We start from the raw sequence: 25,000 nt of genomic DNA on the forward strand, positions 1-25,000 counted from the left end.
GGAACATGGCGTGGGACTTGGGGCTCAGGGCCAATCCTTACACACACACACACACACAGTCTCTCTGAACACACAGACACACACACACACACACACACACACACACACACACACACACACACACACAGTCTCTCTGACATATGAACACACACACACACACACACACAGAGGACATGCGTTATGGTCCCTCTGCTGATCTGTAACGCCTCCTCTGGTCCTCAGTTCAACGGCTACGCGGGCAGCCTGTTCTCCAGCGGGCCCTATGAGAAGGACGACGAGGAGGCCGACGCCATATACGCCGCCCTGGACAAGAGGATGGACGAGAGGCGCAAAGAGAGGAGGTGAGCAGAGAGAGAGAGAGATTTCTTGATTTTACTGAGAAAAGTGTGTGTGTTCATATGTCAGAGAGACTGTGTGTGTGTTCATGTGTAAGAGAGACTATGTGTGTGTGTGTCTGTGTGTGTGGGTGTTACCCCTCCTGTGTTCATCAGTTGTCCTATGTCTTCCCAGGGAGCTGAGGGAGAAGGATGAGATAGAGAAGTACCGTATGGAGAGACCAAAGATCCAGCAGCAGTTCTCCGACCTGAAGGTATGGCTCCGTGTGTCCATGACAACAGCAACAGCCCTCCCTTCCCTTCCCTTCCCTTCCGCCCCATTCTTCTTTTATCCCTCCTCCTCTTCTCTTATCCCTTCCCCTCTTCTCTCCATACTGGCTTCCAACTAGACTTCTGCTTTCGCTGATATTCTGCTTTGATGTCAGTGGGATTCTCTTCCTTTCTCTAGCACTGTGACTGCCGACGACTGATGTGTAGTTGATTCACTTACCAAGACAAATGTACTCATTGTAAGTCGCTTTGAAAAAAAGCGTCTGCTAAATGACTTCAATTAAATGAAATGATAGAAGCTGGCATTGTTTACATTTACATTCATGCCATTTAGCAGATGCCTTCATCCAAAGCGACTCACAAGAAATACATTTGTCTAAGTAATTGAATCATCTATCCATCAGTCATCATAAGATGAAGTAATCAATGCTCAGACCAGGGGCTGTAGGCAGTCACAATGCTAGAAGAACATTTTAATTTTTTTGTTTTGTTGTTGTTGTTAGAGGCTCAGCAGCTCTCCATGAAGGTCACAGCTGTCTTGTCGTTTGTCTCATCCTCTGCTTCCTCTCCTCCCTGCGCAGAGGAAGCTGGGGGAGGTGTCGGAGGAGGAGTGGCTGAGCATCCCGGAGGTGGGGGACGCCAGGAACAAGCGGCAGAGGAACCCGCGCTACGAGAAGCTCACGCCCGTGCCCGACAGCTTCTTCTCCAAAGCCCTGCAGAAGGGAGACAAACACACCACCGTGGATCCACTACAGGGGGTTAGTGCACTGTGGATACACACACACTCACACACACGCTCGCACACACACTCGCACACACACATACACACACTCACACACACACTCACGCTCGCACACACACTCGCACTCACACACACACTCACGCTTGCACACACTCACGCACACACACACACTCACACACTCACTCACTCTTTTGTGGTGCAGTTTCAGTTTGTGCCAGCAGGAGTCATGCTCCTCCACTGAAACATGCCTTAAGCTCAACACCGTAGTTCTTGATTCAGATGCTGATGTTGTGTGTGTGTGTGTTCTCCCCCCCCCAGCTGAACATCCCGGGGGGTCTGAACAGCCCGTTCCCCGGGGGGATGACCCCTGGCCTGATGACCCCTGGGACGGGAGAGCTGGACATGAGGAAGATCGGCCAGGCCAGGAACACTCTGATGGACATGAGGCTCAGCCAGGTAGGCCAGAGACACGGTCACATGACGTGGCCACCGGCCAATGGGCTGTCGCCTGTCCACTTCTGTCATATGTCAGCGCAGATGAAGGAGAGGACGAGGTTACTCTTTAGACCAGTGGAGAACTGAGTTGTCTCTTACCCCTCTCTCTCTCCCTCCCCCCTCCCCCCTCCCACCCCCCTCTCTCAGGTATCTGACTCTGTGAGTGGCCAGACGGTGGTGGATCCTAAGGGCTACCTGACCGACCTCAACTCTATGATCCCCACACACGGAGGAGACATCAGGTGAGACCCTCCCCAGGGCTAACAAGGCCTAGAGGGGGGGTAAGACCCTCCCCAGGGCTAACAGGGTCTAGAGGGGGGGTAAGACCCTCCCCAGGGCTAACAAGGCCTAGAGGGGGGGTAAGACCCTCCCCAGGGCTAACAGGGTCTAGAGGGGGGGGGGGGTGAGACCCTCCCCAGGGCTAACAGGGTCTAGACGGGGGGTAAGACCCTCTGAATCACCCTTTGAAATCCTACTTTTATAAAATGAACTAAATGTTTTAATCTTAATAAACGCTTTAATAATTCTTGCTGTGTTTAGCTGACAGCACTGTGCGTGTGTGTGTGTGCGTGTGCGTGTGTGTGTGCGTGTGCGTGTGCGTGTGTGTGTGTGTGTGTCTCTCTAGTGACATTAAGAAGGCTCGTCTGCTGCTGAAGTCTGTGAGGGAGACCAACCCCCACCACCCGCCCGCCTGGATCGCCTCTGCCAGGCTGGAGGAGGTGACGGGCAAGCTGCAGGTGGCCAGGAACCTCATCATGAAGGGCACGGAGATGTGTCCCAAGGTACACACACACAGTCACACACATACACACACACAGACACAGACAGACAGACACACACAGGAAAACAATATGCATATAATCTGAGCTGTTTTTTCTCCCACGATGAGGATGTGTGTGTTGTGTGTTTTATATATGATTTGTGTGTCTGAGGTGTGTTATCTATATGAGGTGTGTTTCTATATGACGTGTGTTTCTATATGACGTGTGTGTGTGTGTGTGTGTCCCTCCAGAGCGAGGACGTGTGGCTGGAGGCGGCCAGGTTACAGCCAGGGGACACAGCCAAGGCGGTGGTGGCCCAGGCCGTGCGCCACCTGCCCGGGTCCGTCCGCATCTACATCAGAGCTGCCGAGCTGGAGACGGACGTCAGGGCCAAGAAACGGGTCCTCAGGAAGGGTGAGACACTGTGTGTGTGTGTGTGTGTGTGTGTGTGTGTCTTCATGTTGCCATATGTGAGCAGTATGTGTGCCTCGCAAGTGTGTTTGTTTGGTTGTTTGTTGGTTGCTGTGTGTGTGAGACAGATGTGTGTGAGACAGATGTGTGTGTGACAGATGTGTGTGTGACAGATGTGTGTGTGACAGATGTGTGTGCTGAGGAGTGAGGGAAAGGGATATTGTTCTTCTCCTGCAGACAGAACAAGGACACACACACACACACGCGCGCGCGCCACTGCACTGGTTTGACCCCAACAACACCACCCTCTCCCTCCATCTCTGAATGTTTCTCATTACCAGTTCCCCCGGACTTTAAACACCGATGGAGGTTATGTAAGTTAGGATGAAGCCAGGACGAGGTTCTGAATGAGGTTCTGAATGAGGTTCTGAATGAGGTTCTGAACGCTGCCTTCGACTCGCGTGTCTCTCTCAGTGACCTCTTGACCTCCTCGGAGTCACGAGAACAGGAACGGGAGAGCGGATACACCGACAGAACAGTGGACAGGTTTTTGTCCAGTAACCTGTGTGTCAGGAAGAGATTCCTCGTGGGCCGAAATGATTCGCTGTGTTGTGCAGCGTTCCGTGTTCAAGTGCGGAAAAGCAAAATATGACGGATGATGTGTCGTCATCCCTGAAGGGAGGTGAGGAGAGGTACCCAGACAGACACAACTCTTCAGTACTGCATGTTCAGTTAACACACACACACACACACACAGGCTCCACATATACACACACACACACACAGGCTCCACATATACACACACACACACACAGGCTCCACATATATACACACACACACACACACACACACACAGGCTCCACATATACACACACACACACACACACACACACACACAGACTCCACATATACACACACACACACACACACAGGCTCCACATATACACACACACACACACACTACGTACAGTAGAAACCCAAGACAGTTCAAATCAAAGTCTCCAAAGTCCCCCCCCCCCCACACACACACACACACACACACACACACACACGTAACAGTCACAGTTCCAGCCCAAACAAACCCCCCCCCCTCCTCCTCCTCCTCCTCCTCCTCCTCCTCCTCCTCCTCCTCCATGGTGTCAGTGCCCTGGGAGTCCCGCCCCCCTGCCTGTTCCCAGCAGCATACCTCCCTGACAAAGATGGATGTGCCGCTTCCTCTGTGAAAAAGGCTTATCTGTCCCTACATGTCTGAGTTGCCCTTTGCTCCACTCTCTTTCAACATCACACACACTCTCTCTCAACATCACACACACTCTCTCTCAACATCACACACACTCTCTCTCAACATCACACACACTCTCTCTCCGTGTCTGTGAGGCAATGGGATGACTTTACGATGATTGTGTTGACCCGACTAGTGTGTTTGTGTGTGTGCATGGCAGTGTGTGGAACGTAGCATGTTTTCTGTGGAACTGTTTTGATAGATGTGTGTGTTCAGTATTGCCTCTTCTCCTCAAATATGTGATGTGTGTGTGTGTGTGCTTGTTTCTCTCTGCACAGCCCTGGAGAACGTGTCCAAGTCTGTGCGTCTGTGGAAGACTGCTGTAGAGCTGGAGGAACCAGAGGATGCCAGGATCATGTTGAGCAGAGCTGTGGAGTGCTGCCCCACCAGTGTGGAGGTACACACACACACACACACACACAGACAGAACAATGTTTTTGTAAGAATTGGACAAATATGCCCAGCCTTCACCCAGCCCCCCCTGCCCCTCCCCTCCCCTGCCCTCCCTCTCCTCTGTAGCTGTGGCTGGCCTTGGCCCGCCTGGAGACCTACGAGAACGCCAGGCGTGTGCTGAACAAGGCCCGTGAGAACATTCCTACGGACCGCCACATCTGGATCACTGCCGCCAAGCTGGAGGAGGCCAATGGCAACACTCAGATGGTGGAGAAGATCATCGACAGAGCCATCACCTCCCTGAGGGCCAACGGGGTGGAGATCAACAGGGAGCAGTGGATACAGGTGAGAGGGGGGGAGGATACAGGTGAGAGGGGGGGAGGATACAGGTGAGAGGGGGACGGGATACAGGGGAGAGGGGGAGAGGATACAGGTGAGAGGGGGACAGGATACAGGTGAGAGGGGGACAGGATACAGGTGAGAGGGGGACGGGATACAGGTGAGAGGGGGAGTGGATACAGGTGAGAGGGGGAGAGGATACAGGTGAGAGGGGGAGAGGATACAGGTGAGGGGGGAGAGGATACAGGTGAGAGGGGGACAGGATACAGGTGAGAGGGGGACAGGATACAGGTGAGAGGGGGAGTGGATACAGGTGAGAGGGGGACAGGATACAGGTGAGAGGGGGAGTGGATACAGGTGAGAGGGGGAGAGGATACAGGTGAGAGGGGGACGGGATACAGGGGAGAGGGGGAGAGGATACAGGTGAGAGGGGGACAGGATACAGGTGAGAGGGGGACGGGATACAGGTGAGAGGGGGACGGGATACAGGTGAGAGGGGGAGTGGATACAGGTGAGAGGGGGAGAGGATACAGGTGAGAGGGGGAGAGGATACAGGTGAGGGGGGAGAGGATACAGGTGAGAGGGGGACAGGATACAGGTGAGAGGGGGACAGGATACAGGTGAGAGGGGGAGTGGATACAGGTGAGAGGGGGACAGGATACAGGTGAGAGGGGGAGTGGATACAGGTGAGAGGGGGAGAGGATACAGGTGAGAGGGGGAGAGGATACAGGTGAGAGGGGGAGAGGATACAGGTGAGAGGGGGAGAGGATACAGGTGAGAGGGGGACAGGATACAGGTGAGAGGGGGAGAGGATACAGGTGAGAGGGGGACAGGATACAGGTGAGGGGGGAGAGGATACAGGTGAGAGGGGGAGAGGATACAGGTGAGAGGGGGACAGGATACAGGTGAGGGGGGACAGGATACAGGTGAGAGGGGGAGAGGATACAGGTGAGGGGGGAGAGGATACAGGTGAGAGGGGGACAGGATACAGGTGAGAGGGGGACAGGATACAGGTGAGAGGGGGAGAGGATACAGGTGAGAGGGGGACAGGATACAGGTGAGAGGGGGACAGGATACAGGTGAGAGGGGGAGTGGATGGTAGGTCGCAGGTTCGATCGCCCACCCCAGGAGGGAGGCGGATGTGAGCTGGTGACTGGAGGGTTGCCAGCATCACATCTAAGGGGCCTTGGGTACACAGCTGCCCTACACGTAGAATTTAAGGACAGTCATCGCTTTATAAAAGCCTAAAAGTGCGCTTGAGAGGGAGAGAGCCTCAATGGAGAAATATCATCTTGTGTTATTCTAGCTGGACCCAACTCAGTGTTTGATTGGACTTGAAGGGATTCTGGTTCTGTTCAAATGGATCCTTACTGACACTTCTTCAGGGCAATCGCTGATCTAAAATGACATTCCGGTCGTAGTAATTATGACTTCAGCGCAGGAAGAAAGGAAGGCTGTCAGGTTTCCAAACAGGGTCCTCTGCGTCTAATGTGATATCCCCGTTTCTACCTGTGCCAGAGAACAGCAGGTGAGCCCACCTGTGCCAGACCCCTCCATCCACTCAACCGGTACTTGAAAACCACAATAGCCAAAAAGAACGAGAAGAAGGAAAGTTAGAAAGAGATTAATTAATAATTGCAGTCATTGGTATCTGTGAGAAATGAGTCGATACAGGTGACTGATGGTTCTCAATAATACAGCCTGTTTTTTTGCCTTGCGACCCACTTCCAGCATTTGGTGTTTTTCCGTGGTTCACTGAATAAACAAAAATTTCTGCTCGGCTCAAAAAACGAACAGCCCCAACCCCGCCATTTGAGTGTTTTTTATTTGAGGGAAAACCACATAACTTCCGCCGTCGGTCGACCCCAATCCCGCCGTCCGCGCCCCCACGCCCCGGGTCCGACGGCGTGTGTATCCCTTTACGGCGCCGCTGGCGTTCCAGTGTGCTCTGGCACGGCCGTTTCCTCTCTCCAGTTTCAGCTGGGCGGCCTGAGACAAGCAGTCGCCCATGGCGACACGGTCTTTACCTCCGTGTGGCTGGCAGTTGAAGGATTGATTATGTCTTACTGGGTTCCGCAGTTTACTCATATTACTCCGCTTCCATGTTGTGTTGTGTAACCAACTGCTAACTGCAATTACTCCTCCCTTTCTACCTCGCCTCCTTCTTCTCCTTCCTTTTGGCTGTTGTGGTTTTCAAGTGGCGGTTGAGTGGACAGGTGGGCTCACCTGCTGTTCTCTGGCACAGATAGAAACGAGGATGGCGCATGAGAGGGAGAGGCCCCGCTTGGAAACCTGACATCCTTCCCTTCTTCCTCTTCCTCCTCGACATTCCTGTGACCAGAATGTCGTTTTAGATCAGCGATCGCCCCGAAGAAGTGTTAGTAAGGATCCATTTGAACAGAACCAGAGTTTGGCAGAGCCAGCTGCGAAATCCCTTCAAGTCCGATCAAATGCTGAGCTGGTCCAGATAATAATAACACCAGATCATATTTCTCCATAGGGACTCTCTCCCTCTCAAGCGCACTTTTAGGCTTTTATAAAGCGATGACCGTCCATAAATGCTGTCATTTAAAGGGACCTCCGTCTATAAATCAGTCTGTTTGAGTACCTGCAGCCCAGTGGAGGGAAGACATTTTCCACACATCCATCTGGAGTTTAATGGACCTCTTCATTGAAGTGCCTCGAGCATTCCACTGGCCGAGATGTCCAAGGCTAGGGCCAGGGTCAACCGTTCTGACAATCTCTTCCACCCCTCCTCTCTCTGTCCTCCTCCATTTCTATCTTCACTCTCTTTCTCAACCCCCCCCCCGATCCCCCCTCCACATCCTCTGTCCCTCTTCAACATATCCCTCCTCCACTACTCCTTGTCCTCCTCTTCCTCCTCCCTCTCTCATGTCTCTCTTTCCTCATGCCTTCTAAATCACTCTCCATCCCCCCTCTCTCTCCCCCTCCCTCCCTCCATCCCCCCTCTCTCTCCCCCTCCCTCCCTCCATCCCCCCTCCCTCCATCCATCCTCCTCTCACTCCCGCTCCTTCGGTCCACCCTCCCCCTCTCTCCCCTCCCTCCCCCTCTCTCTCTCCCCCTCCTTCCCTCTATCCCCCCTCTCTCTCTCCCCCTCCCTCCCTCCCTCCCTCCCTCCCTCTCTCTCTCTCTCTCTGTGCAGGATGCGGAGGAGTGTGACAAGGCTGGCAGTGTGGCTACGTGCCAGGCCGTGATCAGGGCCGTCATCGGCATCGGCATTGATGAGGAGGACTGTAAACACTCCTGGATGGAAGACGCTGAGAGTGTAAGAACCGTTTACCTGTCAATCATCTCTTACCCCCCCGATATGTCCTCTCATCTGAATGAGTACCCATCCCAACACCACACCACATCACACACATCCATACCGGACCTCTTCACCCCCACTACCCCCCCTCTACTAACCCTAACCCCAACCCTTGACCTCCCTAACCCCAACCCTCCCTAACCCCAACCCTCAGACCTCCATCCTAGTCACCTCAACCAATCAGACCTCCATCCCAGTCACCTCAACCAATCAGACCTCCATCCTAGTCACCTCAACCAATCAGACCTCCATCCTAGTCACCTCAACCAATCAGACCTCCATCCCAGTCACCTCAACCAATCAGACCTCCATCCTAGTCACCCCAACCAATCAGACCTCCATCCTAGTCACCTCAACCAATCAGACCTCCATCCTAGTCACCTCAGCTTCAACATCAGTCATTCGGCCCATCGGGGGAAGGGATCTCAGGGCGGGGGCAGAATTGACGCTTCCCCCTTCGTCTTTACGTTTCAGTGTGTATCACTGTAAAATATACAAAATAATAATATTTTATAAAAAATAAATAAAAGTGTTTAAAAACCAAGTGCTGTGTCTTTCTGTTTCAGTGTGTGTCCCACGGGGCGTTGGAGTGTGCCCGGGCCATCTACGCCCACGCCCTGCAAATGTTCCCCAGCAAGAAGAGCGTGTGGCTGCGAGCCGCTTACTTTGAGAAGAACCACGGTACCAGGTAAATGCTTACTGTCTCACCTAGCAACAGCCTACTGTCTCACCTAGCAACACCCTACTGTCTCGCCTAGCAACAGCCTACTATCTCACCTAGCAACAGCCTACTGTCTCACCTAGCAACAGCCTACTGTCTCACCTAGCAACAGCCTACTGTCTCACCTAGCAACACCCTACTGTCTCACCTAGCAACAGCCTACTATGTCACCTAGCAACAGCCTACTGTCTCACCTAGCAACAGCCTACTGTCTCACCTAGCAACAGCCTACTATCTCACCTAGCAACAGCCTACTGTCTCACCTAGCAACAGCCTACTATCTGACCTAGCAACAGCCTACTGTCTCACCTAGCAACAGCCTACTGTCTCACCTAGCAACAGCCTACTGTCTCACCTAGCAACAGCCTACTGTCTCTGCGTTATTCTATTTATAAATATGTTTTTTTAGGGCATTTGGGCTTTTATTGAGAGAGAGAGAGAGAGAGAGAGCGAGCTGTTGCCCCGATCTCTGCGTTATTGACGAGCTTTGAAAAGCAGACCAAGCAGAATTGATTTTACCATCACTGCTGACTATCGACTTAGTGTCGACCTGGCAGCGTATCTTTACTGCTGGGAGTGTCCACGCACAGTGCACTGTGTGTCAGCGCTGGTCGGTGACTCCATAGAAGCCAATCCATTTTTATAGTTTGCTTATCTCGGGGGTCCATCTAGTTTAATTGTGATTATACATCCATTCGACTGATCCCGCCCACTTTGTTGGGATCGGCCCAGTAGGTCAAGGCTTGCTCTCATATATCTTCCTCTCTTCCCTGTTTTCTTCGTTTTACTCTGTTCTCTCCTCCACCCCGGCTCCTCCTCCCTCTTCTAACTACTCCCCCCCTCCCTCCCTCCCTCCCTCCCTCCCTCCCTCCCTCTCTACCAGGGAGTCTCTGGAGGCCTTGCTGCAGAGGGCTGTGGCTCACTGTCCCAAGGCGGAGGTCCTGTGGCTGATGGGGGCCAAGTCCAAGTGGCTGGCTGAGGATGTGCCGGCAGCCAGGAGCATCCTGGCCCTGGCCTTCCAGGTAACACACACCAGCCTCCCTCACAGAGAGGCTAGCTAGCCCCGCTGAACCACTCTCAGTGGAATACACACCAGCCTCCCTCACAGAGAGGCTAGCTAGCCCCGCTGAACCACTCTCAGTGGAATACACACCAGCCTCCCTCACAGAGAGGCTAGCTAGCCCCGCTGAACCACTCTCAGTGGAACAGACACATTTGGAACGTTGATTTGACCGTATAAAGGTGTTGTTGTATGTTGACGCGCGTGTCCTTGACCTTTGACCCCAGGCCAACCCGAACAGTGAGGAGATCTGGTTGGCTGCTGTGAAGCTGGAGTCTGAGAACAACGAGTACGAGAGGGCCCGACGCCTGCTGGCCAAGGCCCGGAGCAGTGCTCCCACTGCCAGGGTGAGTGGGGGGGGGGGGATGTGTGTGTGTGTGTGTGGGGGGGTGGGGGTGGGGGGTATGTGTCACTTTCTCACCCCAGCCGCCACAATGTCTCACAAACAGTCTTCAGTTAATACAGAGAAGTGAATCCACAGGATATTTCAACCACATCCATCATTTGCTCAACACTGGTGTCAGGTGAAAAGAGAGAGTTAGTGCCCCAGGGGGATATTTCAAAATTAATTTGGCTTGTCTGAGTGGGTGATAAATGAGACACCCCCCCCCACACACACACACACACACCCACGCACGTTTTCTCATTGCTGTTATGCATGTGCTTGAGCAGGATATAGTAAACCACAGTAATACCCAGCTCTCTGATGTGTGCATGTGGTTTACAGAGTTTGAAGTGGCATTTCAGACCTCTGAGAAAGTGAAAGAGACTCCTCACAATCACCACGGGAGGCTGTGTTAGGTTGCATCTACTCTGTTTACGTACACACACACACACACACACACACACACACCAGGTCGTTTACTAACAAGGGTAAGTGTGAAGGAGTGGACTGTCTCTACCGGGGGTGGGGGGGGTGTAGGGGGTGGTGGGGGGGGTGTAGGGGGTGGGAGGGTGAGGCGGGGGGTGAGGCAACAGAATGGATGAGCGGTGGACCCAACTTCACCTCAGATAGAACTCCTCCGAGTCGCCAGGTCTGGGCTCAGTGCTTACCTGAGGTAATGGTACGTTACACTCAAGGTGTCTCCTCCAAGCGCTCAGGCCCGGGCTTGCCAGCCGCCTCACAGCTCTGGGGAAACAGCCAGGACACGGCTGCCAACACACGTCTCAAATGGCCTGAGGAGCCCCAGCCTTCTCTCTCTCCCTCTCTCTGTCTCTCTCTCTCTCTCCATCTCTCTCTGTCTCTCTCTCTCTCTCCATCTCTCTCTCTCTCTCTCTCTCTCTCTCTCTCTCTCTCTCTCTGATCGTACCGACCTTTGATTGACCTGTGAAAGGTCATAATGGGCTGAAACACTCAGGGAGGCTGGCTGAGGTGACGCCCTATGTTGACATGATATAACGCCTTATATGGGCCACAATCCTGAAGCCGTCTCAGACTAAATGGCTGTGTGTGTGTGTGTGGTGTGTGTGTGTGTGTGTGTCTGTCCCTGCAGGTGTTTATGAAGTCTGTGAAGCTGGAGTGGGTGTTGGGGAACATCGAGGCGGCCCATGAGCTGTGCACCGAGGCCCTGAAGCACTACGAGGACTTCCCCAAGCTGTGGATGATGAGGGGCCAGATAGAGGAGCAGGGAGAACACATGGACAAAGCCAGGGAGGCCTACAACCAGGGGGTGAGGAGGGGGGAGAGATCGAGGACTGGGGGTGAGGAGGGGGAGGGGGGGAGAGATCGAGGACCAGGGGGTGAGGAGGGGGGAGGGAGATCGAGGACTGGGGGTGAGATGGGGGGGGGAGATCGAGGACCAGGGGGTGAGGAGGGGGGAGAGATCGAGGACCAGGGGGTGAGGAGGGGGGAGAGATCGAAGACCAGGGGGTGAGGAGGGGGGAGAGATCGAGGACCAGGGGGTGAGGAGGGGGGAGAGATCGAGGACCAGGGGGTGAGGAGGGGGGAGAGATCGAGGACCAGGGGGTGAGGAGGGGGGAGAGATCGAGGACCAGGGGGTGAGGAGGGGGGAGAGATCGAGGACCGGGGGTGAGGAGGGGGGAGAGATCGAGGACCAGGGGGTGAGGAGGGGGGAGAGATCGAGGACTGGGGGTGAGGAGGGAGGAGAGATTGAGGACCAGGGGGTGAGGAGGGGGGAGAGATCGAGGACCAGGGGGGAGAGAAATAAATGGGCTGTTTCACAGGCATGGATTATTAAACTAACTCCTGGAATAAATCACATTTTCGATGAAGAATGTCCTGGGAAAATGGTGTGTTTGAGACATCTAATGAGTTACTAACTGACTGATTTGTGCATGTGCGTGTGTGTGTGTGCAGCTGAAGAAGTGTCCCCACTCCATGCCTCTGTGGCTGCTGCTGTCTCGTCTGGAGGAGAGGATAGGTCAGCTGACCAGAGCCAGAGCCATCCTGGAGAAATCACGCCTCAAAAACCCCCAGAGTCCTGAGCTATGGTGAGAACACACACACACACACACACACACATACACACACTGGAGTGAGAAACAGTAAACATGCAAAGGAAAACATACAAATGTGTGCTGGTCCATGTGCTAAAGGCCAATAGGCCAACCCAACTGTAGCAGTAATAATGTGTTTGTGTTTTAAGGCTGGAGTCTGTCAGACTGGAGTTCAGGGCCGGGCTCAAGAACATCGCCAACACACTGATGGCTAAAGCCCTGCAGGAGTGCCCCAACTCAGGTGTGTGTGCGTGCGTGCCCGTGTCTGTGTGTGACTGAAGACTGAAATGATTGTATCTAGTCCCTAGAGAGACTCCATCTAGCCTGCCGCATCCCTGTATGTGTCCTCGTTTACGCCACTGTTTGGGAATGTAGACCCAGAGTTGCTTAGAGAGAGCAGAACACCTAAAGGAAGAGGTCTGGCTGACTGAGCTGGGATTCCTCAGTCATAAGCGGTAGATGTAAACCATGTCAACACCAGTCAGTGTGTTTACTCACAACTTGTCAAAAAAAGTAAACCGTACCCTGCTGTCTAGAATTCTCTCAAGTGGTCTCTGCTCTTTCTCTGAATAAAGACTCTCTCTACCTCTCCCTCTCTCTCTCTCTCTCTCTACTTCTCTCTCTCTCTCTACCTCTCTCTCTCTCTACCTCTCTCTTTCTGCCTCTCTCTCTCTCTACCTCTCTCTCTCTTTCTACCTCTCTCTCTCTCTCTTCTTCTGTGGTGTCTGTGTGTAGGTATACTGTGGGCTGAGGCCGTGTTCCTGGAGGCCAGACCACAGAGGAAGACCAAGAGTGTGGACGCCCTGAAGAAGTGTGAACATGACCCCCATGTCCTGCTAGCTGTGGCCAAGTACGACTCCCTCCTCCTCCTTCCTGTTCCCCTTCATTCCGTCCACTCTTCCAGCACTCTCTGGCTGCCCCCCCCCCCCCCAACCCTGTTTCATAACTTTCCCTCTCTTTCTCTCTCTGCTTTCAATGTTTTTGCTCTTGAGTTTAATAATAGACTTTTTGTCTATTATTGCAAACTCCCTCTTTCTCAACCACTCAACCATCAAGCTATGTCAATGTGATATAGTGTGGTGTGTGTGTGTGTGTGTGTGTGTGCGTGTGCGTGTGCGTGTGTATCCCCCAGGTTGTTCTGGAGTGAACGTAAGATAACCAAAGCCAGAGAGTGGTTTCTTAGGACAGTGAAAATCGAGCCAGACCTCGGGGATGCCTGGGCCCTCTTCTACAAGTTTGAGATGCAGCATGGGACAGAGGTAAGAATGCTCTACTGTTAATTGTGTGTGTCTGTCTGTCTGTCTGTCTGTCTGTCCGCGTGTGTCCGTGCGCGTGCATGATGGAGAATGCCATTTGAGTTTGTTTGAGTTTTTGTGTCCCCCCCCCCCCATCAGGAGCAGCAGGAGGAGGTGCGTAAGCGCTGTGAGAACGCTGAGCCTCGGCACGGGGAGCTGTGGTGTGCTGAGTCCAAACATGTCCTCCACTGGCAGAAGAAGATAGGAGAGATCCTGACACAGGTCTCCTCCAAGATCAAGAACACCTTCTGAGGCTGACCCGACCCGACCTGACCTGACCTGACCTGACCCTGCATGTGTGTACGGACACTCTGAGAGGACAGTCACCAGCGCTGCAGCAGTGATGGGGAACGAAGACACACACACACACACACACACACACACACACACACACACACACACACCTCTTCACCTTTTGAGAGTCTGTGGTAGAGAGTAGCACCTGCAACATATTGAGAGAGACACACACACACACACACACACATGTTCCCTTTTCAATACCTGTATTTTTTGGACTAGAATATCAGTGTGTACAATAGAACATGTGTAAAGCATTGTGCAGTTGAAAAAAACTGAACAGGATATTTTGTAAAACCTTTTATGGAATTGTGAAATGTGTCTGGAATGTGTTGTTCTCCACTTGTCTGCAAATCTTGCTAGTTGTATTTTTTAACAATATAAAAGCTTTTCAGCAAGTATTTAAACTAATTGGAATTAGAGCTTAAAGAAACAAGCTCTGGAAGAAATTAGTTTTAAATGTAAAGGTGGCATTAGTTTGACCATAGTGGTATTGTTTTGTTTTTTTTACTCAGTAAAACATCTCTACTTTTGAGTTGAACTGTTTAAACTGCCCTGGAGGAATCGTCAATAAACAAAAACAAATGAACACAGAAGTTTGCTTTTCTCCTGAACAATAAATTGTCTTGAACATTATGTTTCCAGAAAACCACACATTGGTTTTGAGTGATGGCATCAGGGACTGAAGTCCAGTCAGGGGTTGAGTGGCCAGTGTCTTTTGTTTTGCCGACCTCAGCACTATTGAAGGCCATGAGGCCATGAGGCTGACCTGCTTGGCATCACCACCCAAATACCATGTAATTCCCACGGGAATGGCTGTATTCCTTCTGGAACGTTATCAAGCCAATGTCCTTGGACTTTATGGCTAGGCCACCCCTATATTTTTATTTTTCAATTCATGCATACTAGCAGTCTTTGTATGTTAATCCAATTTCAGGAAATTATCCACCAATGACATTATCTGGTGCGTGGTGATCATATCGTTGAAGTGACTTGGATGGCAACAGTTTGGTACAAATACGCACGAACATTTCCAACATCGCGGTCTCAGTGGTGTCCTCGTTACCCGATTTGAGGCACAACCACATCCACCGCTCCCCGTGCTTAGTCGTCCCCCAACGAAACCGAAAGAAACTAAGTCTCGACTTGATCGAACTGGAGTTTTGTGAAATTCTAAGCCCCCCGCCAGCAACCCATGACGAAGAGGGAAACCGGAGTCGACAACCGGGATTCGGCGATGTTGGAAACCACGTTCACCAAGTTCAGCGGTGCATCGGAAGCTCGCTTACCAACACGTTGATTTTATCCAAGAAAGTGTATTGAAACACCAAAATACAACACCAACCGTTTGGATACAATGAGCGCAGCCCGACCATGAGTTCCTCCTGCGGATCTTACTGGTTACCACGGAGAGGGATTTGCACGTCTGAGGATCCTCCTGTAGAAAATGATCAATGGTAGGTGCCGATGCGTGCGTAATGGGAAAGGATGAATGAAAAGCACATTTAGGATCCATGCAGACATCAAAGCCAATTAGCAACGTGTGTGACAGGCTTCAGTAAGCTTTATCGCGTTAGTCCATATGTTGTCTGCTTTACCCATCAAGAGATACACTCGTGCGCAATTAAGAGCCGTTCCAAATTGACCGACTCATATCAATATCGTTGCTACTCGTATCATTACTGTATGGTGTGCAGGACACGTTTCTTATGACAAATAACGTGAGAGATATGAGCTATAAAACAAACGTGTTTGTCACGCTGTATTCATGTTGTTGGTGTGTTTACGCAGTGTGTGAACGGGCCTGTGCTCCGTGGCGTCTTGGTGGTTCTGCTGTTGGGCGTCTCCTACAGTTACAGTAAGCGCAAGTGTAACTACACGGAGATACTCAGCTCGTACAGAAAACTCATCCTCGTTGAACTTGAGATTTTGGTATGTACAGAATAATGACGATGATGCGCTGTTAATGAAAAGTGACGGTGTGCACGTTTGTCCAAAATGAAACATAGTTTACCCTTTTTTTTAAAGATCATATAGCCTATTTTGTTATTTTAACCTGTGTTTTCAGTGATGAAAGTTGAGACGGTACAAATATAACTTGAGTTGACAGTTTATCACGTGGGTGTGATATTTTGGTTACTGACTGCCCTCCACTGGATGACATTTGCACAGTGCCAATAAAGGCGTTGGACAAAATGCATTGTGCTTCATGTCATTTGAATGCTTAATCAACATTTGTATGCCTATGATGTACTGTAGATGGGTTTGTTTTCTTTCAGAATTTGACCGGCTCTTTTGAAACATCCAAAGGGAGGGATCATTGCCCCTCAGGAAAGGTAGGCTAAACTAGTGTGTGTGTGTGTGTGTGTGTGTGTGTGTGTGTGTGTGTGTGTGTGTGTGTGTGTTTATGTGTAGGTGTACAGTACAAGTCAAAAGTTTGGACACAAACTTGCCAAGAGTGTGCAAAGCTGTCATCAAAGCAAAAGGTGGCTACTTTGAATAATCTAAAATATAAAACACATAATTACTACATAAGTGTGTGTGTGTGTGTTATAGAACTGACTCTGTCCACACTGAATGGGACCCTCTTGTTTCAGCACCACAGACAGGGACTGTAGATAACACCACCTGTGAATATAAGGCCCCTGTGACCCGTTCCCTCCCTGTGACCCGCTCCCTCCCTGTGACCCGCTCCCTCCCTGTGACCCGTTCCCTCCCTGTGACCCGTTCCCTCCCTGTGACCCGTTCCCTCCCTGTAATGTAACGTTCTGTATGTTCACATGTTTCATCACGCCAGGTGCAGCATGTTTTACGCTCCATCCACGGAATGACGCGGCAGTTCCTATGCCAGACCACAGGGGGCAGCGCCAGGCTGCTGGGGGACATTGGAAAGCCTGTGGAGAGAATGGAACAGCTGATCAAACAGAACTGCAGACACACTGACCTGGTAAACCTCCACACTGATACATGTCTGTATTTCCAGAAAGTTGATCCTCATTCTCTCCCCTTTCATGGATCAGAGACAACAGGGTAGATGTTTATTCAGTCCTTTGAGTTCTGTGAACACCAACCTAGAACCCTGCCGAGAAACTCAAATCAAATTGTATTTGTCACATACATCGCATCCAGCCGGAATAGATATAGTGACATGCTTTGGGATCTTGCTCCTCGCTCAACAACAATCTCCAATACAATATACAGTACCAGTCAAAAGTTTGGACACACCTTCTCATTCAATGGTTTTTCATAATTTGTTTATTATTTCCTACATTGTAGATTAATATTGAAGACATCAAAACTATGAAGGAACACATATAGAATTATGTAGTAAACTAAAAAGTGTTAAACAAACCAGAATATGTTTTATATTTTAGATTCTTCAAAGTAGCCACCTTTTGCTTTGATGACAGCTTTGCTCACTCTTGGCAAGGTGTGTCCAAACTTTTGACTGGTACCGCAATCTAGTAATAATAAACCAGTGACAGTAGTAGTGCTTAAGGGTGTAGCGTAAGTAGCAGCAGTAATGACTGTAACAATAACAATAGTCATACAATGTCAAGCATGTAGCAGCAAAAATGTACAGTAATAGTGCAAAAATGCTCTCCCCCTTGTGGATCTGATAAAACTGCATGGCTGAAAGCTATAGGATGGAAACCAGGTGGAGCAACAGCTTACACCTATCAACAGCTTACACCTATCAACAGCTTACACCTATCAACAGCTTACACCTATCAACAGCTTACACCTATCCATATGTCTTACACCTATCAACAGCTTACACCTATCAACAGCTTACACCTATCCATATGTCTTACACCTATCCATATGTCTTACACCTATCAACAGCTTACACCTATCCATATGTCTTACACCTATCCATATGTCTTACACCTATCAACAGCTTACACCTATCCATATGTCTTACACCTATCAACAGCTTACACCTATCCATATGTCTTACACCTATCCATATGTCTTACACCTATCCATATGTCTTACACCTATCAACAGCTTACACCTATCCATATGTCTCAGGGGGAGCAGGAGGACAGGGTGGTGGGGTTTGAGGCCACTTGCCAGTTCGATGACGTGACATGGGTCACCAGCGCTCTGCTTTTGCTTGGTTTCAGGTGACCAAAGCACCGTGCCCACCTGGCCCGAGGACGAAAGGGAAGAAGAGGAAGAGGATGAGGCTGATAAAGCTCATTAAAGCACTGATACACTGTTGGCAGAAGCTTCAGAGCATGTACACGCCCGCAAAATAAACGGAATAATAATCATAATGGAATAGTAGTGCCTATAGCCATCAGGCTGTTAGTAGCCCACTCGGCGGGAGAGTTGAGTTGTAACGATGAGAGAAAATAGTTTGCAACAAGAAAAATATGACAACGCATTTAATGTACCAACAGTATAAATGTATACACTTTCTGTGTGATTATTGGAATGTATAAAACCTGCATGAACAGATAGTTCACTCTTCCATTAGCTCTCAATGGTTGTGTGGAGTGACAGCACGGTATCAGGCAAGGTGCTCTTTTGTCTGTAAAGTCTATAATGTCATTAGAAACTGACCACAGATAAGCTACAGCTCATTCAAGATACTCAATGTTAACAATGTTTTGAGCCTTACTTTGCAATGCAATGGATTGTACAGGGGAGCGTTACCAATGGAGGCTGGTGGAGGTAGAACGGGCTCATCCTCATTCCAGTCCATGCATTACAATGAGCCCGTCCTCCGATTTCTACCTCCACCAGCCTCCATTGGTAATGCTCTAGTGCACATACTCACATTGGCAGTTTTGATATATTCCATAGATATTTAACCAGAGATACTACTCCACTTGGTGCTGTCTGCCTGCCATATCATAAAATAAATCTTTCTCAAATGACTCCATGTGTTCTCCCAATGGTGAGAATGTGACTAGCTATGCATCACTTGTTTGTTTTCTTAATCTTTCAAATGATTGCATTTGAAATGGATCCAAAACACCCATATGATATGAACTCCTGGACAACCATTGGGATCATACAAGCAGAGACGTCATGCTCTATAATAAAGGCGCAAAGGTACCGTTGCGGAACCTTTCTCATGGGTTGTTGTTTCTATGGGAGCAACAATATCGGTAGCACAGTTTCGTTGACATGAAACGATGCGGTGACGTGAACGTGAAGCACATCAACAAAACTCTCTGGTAAGTAACGATCATCTTTCCAATGTCATGTTATAAGTTGTGAATACCTTTCCCCCCTGATGGAGGCCAGCTGGTGACGTTTTTATTGTTAGCATTTTAACAATTTCACAGCTAGCAGTAGCGAACTTTACACACTACAGCATGGTAACCGCTGCATGGTAACCGCTGCATGTAGCCCATAATAAACAATACCAAATCACTGACTTATAGCGTCTTTTTACGGGGCGAGGAACGCTTGAAACATGAGCTTAGTACTCATTTACACACAGTCTTGGGTAATTGTACACGTACACAACCACTCACTTGCAATAGTTTGCCAGCCAGTCGTCAAGCTAGCCAGCTGAGCTGTCAAAAACCCCAAAACGAGCAGGTGTGTCACAGCACGCCTATTGTCTTGGTGTCAAAGCCAACCTTGCTAGCTCGCCTTTTCTGTTGTGTGTAACACAGGTGATGTACAGGTCAGTACGCTTCTGAGGTTGCCGGCTTACAAGAAGGACCAAAGGTGCGGCTTCGATTAGTTCCTTTGCAGACATGGCAGCTGTGGACATGGATCCAGAGGTGGCGCGGGGGTTGTTCGAGGAGGGGGCTACTCTGGTGCTGCTGGGGGTCCCCGAGGGCACAGAGCTGGGCATCGACTACAAGAGCTGGCAGGTGGGGCCTCGATTCCGGGGGGTGAAGATGATCCCCCCGGGCCTCCACTTCCTCCACTACTGCTCCTCCAACGCACCCAGGCACGGGGGCGAGACGGGCCCCAAAATGGGCCTCTTTCTCACCCTCAAACCCCGCGAGATCCTGCTGGCCCACTGGGACCCCAAAGAGGAGGATCTGGACTTCTCTGCTTCCGAGAATGAAGAGGAGGTGAGCCGCGTCCGGGCCGGCCTGCGAGACCTGGACCCTTTCCTGGGACCCTACCCGTACGAGGTGCTGCGTAAGTGGGTGTCCCTGACGGACCGCGTGACCCAGGAGGTAGCCAGCGGGCTGCAGCCTCTCTCTGGGCGCGTGTGTGCGTTCAGCGACGTGATCCCTGAGGTCCAGCTCACACACACCAAGGACCGGGAGGAGCAGAACCTTCCCAGGAACGACACAGAGTGCCAGAGCATGAGGGAGGGGCTGGAGAGACTCCCACGGATGAAGCCGAGGGAGGGGACAGAGCTGCGCTTCTCTCCCATCCCGAAGCGGACCTACCCCCCCGGGGCCACCCCGGCCCAGATCACCCAGTGCAGCCTGGACTCCAGCTACGCCCTGGAGAGCCTGTTGGAGAAACACTACACACAGCAGCCGCTCAATGTGCTGGGTGAGTGAGTGAGTGAGTGAGTGGGAGTGGGAACAGAGGTGTGTGTGTGTGTGTGTGTGTGTGTGTGTGTGTGTGTGTGTGTGTGTGTGTGTGTGTGTGTGTGTGTGTGTGTGTGTGTGTGTGTGTGTGTGTGTGTGTGTGTGTGTGTGTGTGTGTGTGTGTGTGTGTGTGTGTGTGGCTGGAGGCTGTTGTCAGACTATGTTTTGGCTTTGTTGTGTCAACTAGGGACATTTAAGTTGTAGACAGGTGAACATTAAAGGAATGTTACCATGCCAGGTTAGTGTAAGACAAAGGCCTTCCTCAGTCACCATAAAGCAATTTAATAAGCCTCCTGACTGACCTGTGCCACACTTGATGGTTAACTGTCTCTTTCTTTCCCTCTCTCACTCCCTCTTTCTCTCTCCCTCTCCCTCTCTCACTCCCTCTTTCTCTCTCCCTCTCCCCCTCCCTCTCTCACTCCCTCTTTCTCTCTCCCTCTCCCCCTCCCTCTCTCTCCCTCCTATCCCCATCCCCCCTCTTCCAGGCGAGCTGCAGTTTGCGTTTGTGTGTTTCATCATTGGGAACGTGTACGAGGGTTTTGAGCACTGGAAGCGTCTGCTGGCTCTGCTGTGCCGGTCTGAGGAGTCTATGCGGCAGCGGAGGGACCTGTACCTGGGCCTCATCGCCGTGCTCTACCACCAGCTGGGAGAAATCCCTCCAGACTTCTTTGTGGACATCGTGTCCCAGGACAACTTCCTCACGTCCACACTGCAGGTGCGATTGCAGGAAGAGAATCATAATATTTTTAAAAAATAAATAAATTACGACAGAGTTTGTACTCCATTCAACATCTCAATAACTCCTCTGTATTTCATTTGCTTATTAAAAAACAAACACAATTTTTTATATTTCTATTATATTATATTCGTATAAACAGTATTTACCAATTGCTGGCCGGCCTTTCTAACCTCTAGGCTACCTGCTGCCCCCTATTACGCTATAGAGACTAGACCAGTATGTTCAGAGACTAGACCAGTATGTTCAGAGACTAGACCAGTATGTTCAGAGACTAGACCAGTATGTTCAGAGACTAGACCAGTATGTACAGAGACTAGACCAGTATGTATAGAGACTAGACCAGTATGCATACAAGGCTTGTCTTTGCTGTAAGTGGTTATCTTGATAACCCCCATCTCTAACCCTCCGTGTTCCCGCCTTGCTTCAGGACTTCTTCCAGTTCACCGGAGGACCCGGGATGGACAGCACTCTGCGGAAGAGAGCAGAGAAGTTCAAGGCCCACCTGACCAAGAAGTTCCGCTGGGACTTTGAGGCGGACCTGGACGACTGTGCTCCCGTAGTGGTGGAGCTGCCCGAGGGAGTCGCCATGGACTGAGCCTGCTCTGGACTGAGCCTGCTCTGGACTGGGCCTGCTCTGGACTGGGCCTGCTCTGGACCTCCAGAGACAGAGGCATCACTGGAACTGGGTCAGAGAAGGGACAGAACTGGACCTCGGTGCCCAGCAGGGCATCTGCAAGATGCTTGTGGGATGATGAGCTTGATAGGCTGAGTCAACAGCACGTGTCTGAGTCATGTTCCTGAGTCTGCTGAGTGGACATTTACCTCCCAACAAGAGGCAGACCATAGTCCAAGCTGTATTCTAACTTTGTTCTGTTCGACAGGTCCTGTTGGCTCATTGTTGTAGCTGTGAATGAGGCTGTAAAGGTGTTTGTGTTACTGCCCCTGTTATTGATGTTGAGTGTCTCAACATCACTAGATCAAGTCAGCTATGAAACCCTGTCAATTATTTGTAAACATTGAAATGTTCTTCCCAAGAAGTCTTTCTGCCAGCCTTATTGGGGCGGTGAGAAAATAAGCATATCCTTTTTCTGAAATCCACCTCTGATGCTCAAGCTCACCAGTGCCCCCTGGTGGAAACTGTGTTCAACCAGTCACTTACCATGAGTAAGGTGTTTTGTTGCCTCCCTCTGAAGATTAGAACATTTTATGAAAAAGACTAGATTCTGAATTAATGATTAGCTTTTCTTTGAAGAAGTGTGAGAACTTTCGTCATTCATTTCTAATGAGCTGTTTATTTTTTTTATTGAAGAAAGTTTCATTAACGGAAATGCCTGGCGTAAACAATAGAGTTTGAACCGATTGTAGGAATTCTCTGCCTTGGATCAAACTGTGCCATTGAACATTTGTATTGTGTTTTCACTGCAAACATTAGGGTAGGCTATTGTCATAACAACGGTAATATGATAGGACCTTGCCTGTATAATATCATATTCACCCAGTAACATTGCTCACACTACGGCCAAAGGTAAAACCTCTTCTCCAACCTTCCCAAATGTCCCTCCATCTTTGTGTCCCTTTCTCCCTCTTCCCCCCTGTCACTTTAAGTGGACATTCCCTTTGAATAAACAATTAAACTTTTGATATCAATTGAGCTTCTTTGTGTTGTTTGTTCCACATTATAACAGCTGTGTAACAGCTGATGAAGAAATGTAACAAGCAGCATTAGCTATCTGGTCATGGAAAGAATTGTATTATGATTCTATTTCATAAACCAAAAAGCAAATTGCATTTTAAGCAGTTCAAGAGTAAATCGTTTTTGTGTCCACTAGATGGCGCCCCTGGTCCTCTGTCTCCACTACTGTGTTATGCACAAGGCTATTCCATTCATCCATCCATCCATCCATCCATCCATCCATCCATCCATCCATTCATACCCAGGAATCTGTACTGTATGTATTGTGTTCTTGAATGGATAAATAAAATCACCTCACGTTTCAGAAGGAGGAGCACCATAGGTGCTGTTCATGTGTGTGGTGTGATCTTTTAGTTGAAGGACTGTGAGTTGTTTTAGTTTTTTTTTGGTGACCCCCCCCCCCCCCCCCCCCCGGGCCTCTCATGGCTCCATACCTTTTTATCCTGCAGTGATCCATCACTGCAAAACATTGTTGTGGGGACGCTGTCGCTCAACCTTTATGTGTGTGTGTGTGTGTGTGTGTGTGTGTGTGTGTGCATTCACATTTCAGAATGCATACAAATGCATAAGCTAAGCTAAGAATCACACGCTCCCCTTGGTTAATGTTGGCGTGAGGGTGGGGTGTGTGTGTGTGTGTGTGTGTGTGTGTGATTCATTGGTTTTTGTCCCCCTCCATTTAGTCTATGCCTTTAGTCTATTTTGTTAAGTGTGAGTTAAAGTGGGACAGTGATGCAGAGAGAGGCATTATGAGAGCAGTCACAGCCGACCTAAGGAGATCTGGGGGGGGGTTGGTGGGGGGGGGGGGCAGCCGTTCGACTCATTGGATAACCTAATTACACGCCATTCATTAGGTCTGAAAGTCCATGTGTGTGTGTGTGTCACACAGAGAGAGAGAATGTGTGTGTGTGTGTGTGTGTGTGTGTGAGGGAACCCTTTGACTGACTCTTATGGATGGGAACAGACCTTGTGTTTGCCTGTTGGTCCATCCTCCATTCATCCATTCAACACCACTCTGCCGTTTCAGCGGGTTTCTGTTCCTTAATCTGGACGTTTCTCTTTGATATCAACCAGCTCTGTGAACCAGTCAGGAACCATAGAGGAGCTGAGGGAAAAAAGCCTAAAGCCTCCTAATGCAATTATCTCACTCAATGGCGTCTCGCCTGTCGATTTACGTTCCACAACCCGAAACAGGACGTATATTTTTGTTCCCCCCAACTGCCGAAAGGCTGGGTTGTATGTCTGTCCAGCGTGAACAGGACAGAGAAGTCTTTATTAGGGAGTTGAGTTAAAAAACAACAACTTAAAGCCTAGTGTCCAATCGGATACCTAAACTCACACCCTTAAACCACCTCAACTTGCGGCCCGGGCTGGTCCAGAGGTCTAGCACCATGGCCTACAGTGCACATGTATGCTCGTGTTGGCGTGGGTTAGAATCACGCCCAGGCCCTGCTGACAGACCCTCTCCTCCTTACTTTCCTGTCTCTATCCCAAAAAAGAAATCTATCAGAGCGGGACTACCCCACTCAAAAGAAAAAACCCCACCTCAACTCCTTAACATGTAAGCGGTCAGCTGTGGTCCATTCCGAGGGCTTCAGAGCTGGACCGCACTGTGACCACCGGACCTTCAGCCTGAACTGTGGTCCCCCACTCTCCCCCAGGACACGTGTCAGTATGGACCGCTGGGGTTACAACAACTATGGGTGGAATGAATAACACACTAATTACTTCCACATGGCCTCCTCAGCGATGGAGGGAACAGCAAGCGGAGGAACACAGATGCTACAGCTCCAGAGCAGGAGATCAAAGAGCGCCAACTCACCCCGGGACTGCATGTTATCTTATCTACCAACATGAGAGT

General features: G+C 50.3%; 3 protein-coding genes across 3 annotated transcripts in view; all 3 read left to right on the plus strand.

Moving 5' to 3' along the window:
- prpf6 (PRP6 pre-mRNA processing factor 6 homolog) overlaps positions 1-14,769 on the plus strand; it is a 15,793-nt gene extending 1,024 nt beyond the window's left edge. The window contains exons 3-21 of the mRNA XM_083675183.1: positions 223-341; positions 511-589; positions 1,187-1,363; positions 1,666-1,803; positions 1,990-2,084; positions 2,468-2,624; positions 2,855-3,017; positions 4,575-4,693; positions 4,816-5,034; positions 8,192-8,314; positions 8,923-9,044; positions 9,961-10,099; positions 10,365-10,484; positions 11,631-11,807; positions 12,455-12,588; positions 12,744-12,835; positions 13,330-13,444; positions 13,727-13,853; positions 13,989-14,769. Coding sequence (XP_083531309.1) covers positions 223-341; positions 511-589; positions 1,187-1,363; positions 1,666-1,803; positions 1,990-2,084; positions 2,468-2,624; positions 2,855-3,017; positions 4,575-4,693; positions 4,816-5,034; positions 8,192-8,314; positions 8,923-9,044; positions 9,961-10,099; positions 10,365-10,484; positions 11,631-11,807; positions 12,455-12,588; positions 12,744-12,835; positions 13,330-13,444; positions 13,727-13,853; positions 13,989-14,141 — 2,568 coding nt within the window. The 3' untranslated portion in view covers positions 14,142-14,769. The remainder of the gene's footprint in view (positions 1-222; positions 342-510; positions 590-1,186; positions 1,364-1,665; positions 1,804-1,989; positions 2,085-2,467; positions 2,625-2,854; positions 3,018-4,574; positions 4,694-4,815; positions 5,035-8,191; positions 8,315-8,922; positions 9,045-9,960; positions 10,100-10,364; positions 10,485-11,630; positions 11,808-12,454; positions 12,589-12,743; positions 12,836-13,329; positions 13,445-13,726; positions 13,854-13,988) is intronic.
- A 478-nt stretch (positions 14,770-15,247) lies between these two features.
- Positions 15,248-19,089, plus strand: LOC310807895 (uncharacterized protein). The gene is made up of 5 exons (XM_083674542.1): positions 15,248-15,643; positions 15,978-16,118; positions 16,466-16,522; positions 16,984-17,133; positions 18,317-19,089. The coding sequence occupies exons 1-5, from the start codon at positions 15,641-15,643 to the stop codon at positions 18,449-18,451; spliced, it is 486 nt and encodes a 161-aa protein (XP_083530668.1). The 5' UTR covers positions 15,248-15,640; the 3' UTR covers positions 18,452-19,089.
- A 231-nt stretch (positions 19,090-19,320) lies between these two features.
- On the plus strand, positions 19,321-23,096 carry aar2 (AAR2 splicing factor). Its single transcript, XM_083674833.1, has 4 exons — positions 19,321-19,378; positions 19,826-20,672; positions 21,196-21,425; positions 21,877-23,096. The coding sequence occupies exons 2-4, from the start codon at positions 19,910-19,912 to the stop codon at positions 22,042-22,044; spliced, it is 1,161 nt and encodes a 386-aa protein (XP_083530959.1). The 5' UTR covers positions 19,321-19,378; positions 19,826-19,909; the 3' UTR covers positions 22,045-23,096.
- The last annotated feature ends 1,904 nt before the right edge of the window (positions 23,097-25,000 follow it).

Source organism: Argentina silus, assembly GCF_951799395.1.
Source record: "Argentina silus genome assembly, chromosome: 8".
NCBI classification, from domain to species: Eukaryota; Metazoa; Chordata; class Actinopteri; order Argentiniformes; family Argentinidae; genus Argentina; species Argentina silus.

Bases quoted from the DNA above. Each gene is read 5' to 3' on its own strand.
- aar2 (XM_083674833.1), top strand. From the start codon at position 19,910: ATGGCAGCTGTGGACATGGATCCAGAGGTGGCGCGGGGGTTGTTCGAG. The intron at 20,673-21,195 runs GTGAGTGAGTGA...CCCCTCTTCCAG, and splicing joins GCAGCCGCTCAATGTGCTGG to GCGAGCTGCAGTTTGCGTTT. The intron at 21,426-21,876 runs GTGCGATTGCAG...GCCTTGCTTCAG, and splicing joins TCCTCACGTCCACACTGCAG to GACTTCTTCCAGTTCACCGG.
- LOC310807895 (XM_083674542.1), top strand. The intron at 16,119-16,465 runs GTATGTACAGAA...GTTTTCTTTCAG, and splicing joins TCGTTGAACTTGAGATTTTG to AATTTGACCGGCTCTTTTGA. The intron at 16,523-16,983 runs GTAGGCTAAACT...TCATCACGCCAG, and splicing joins ATCATTGCCCCTCAGGAAAG to GTGCAGCATGTTTTACGCTC.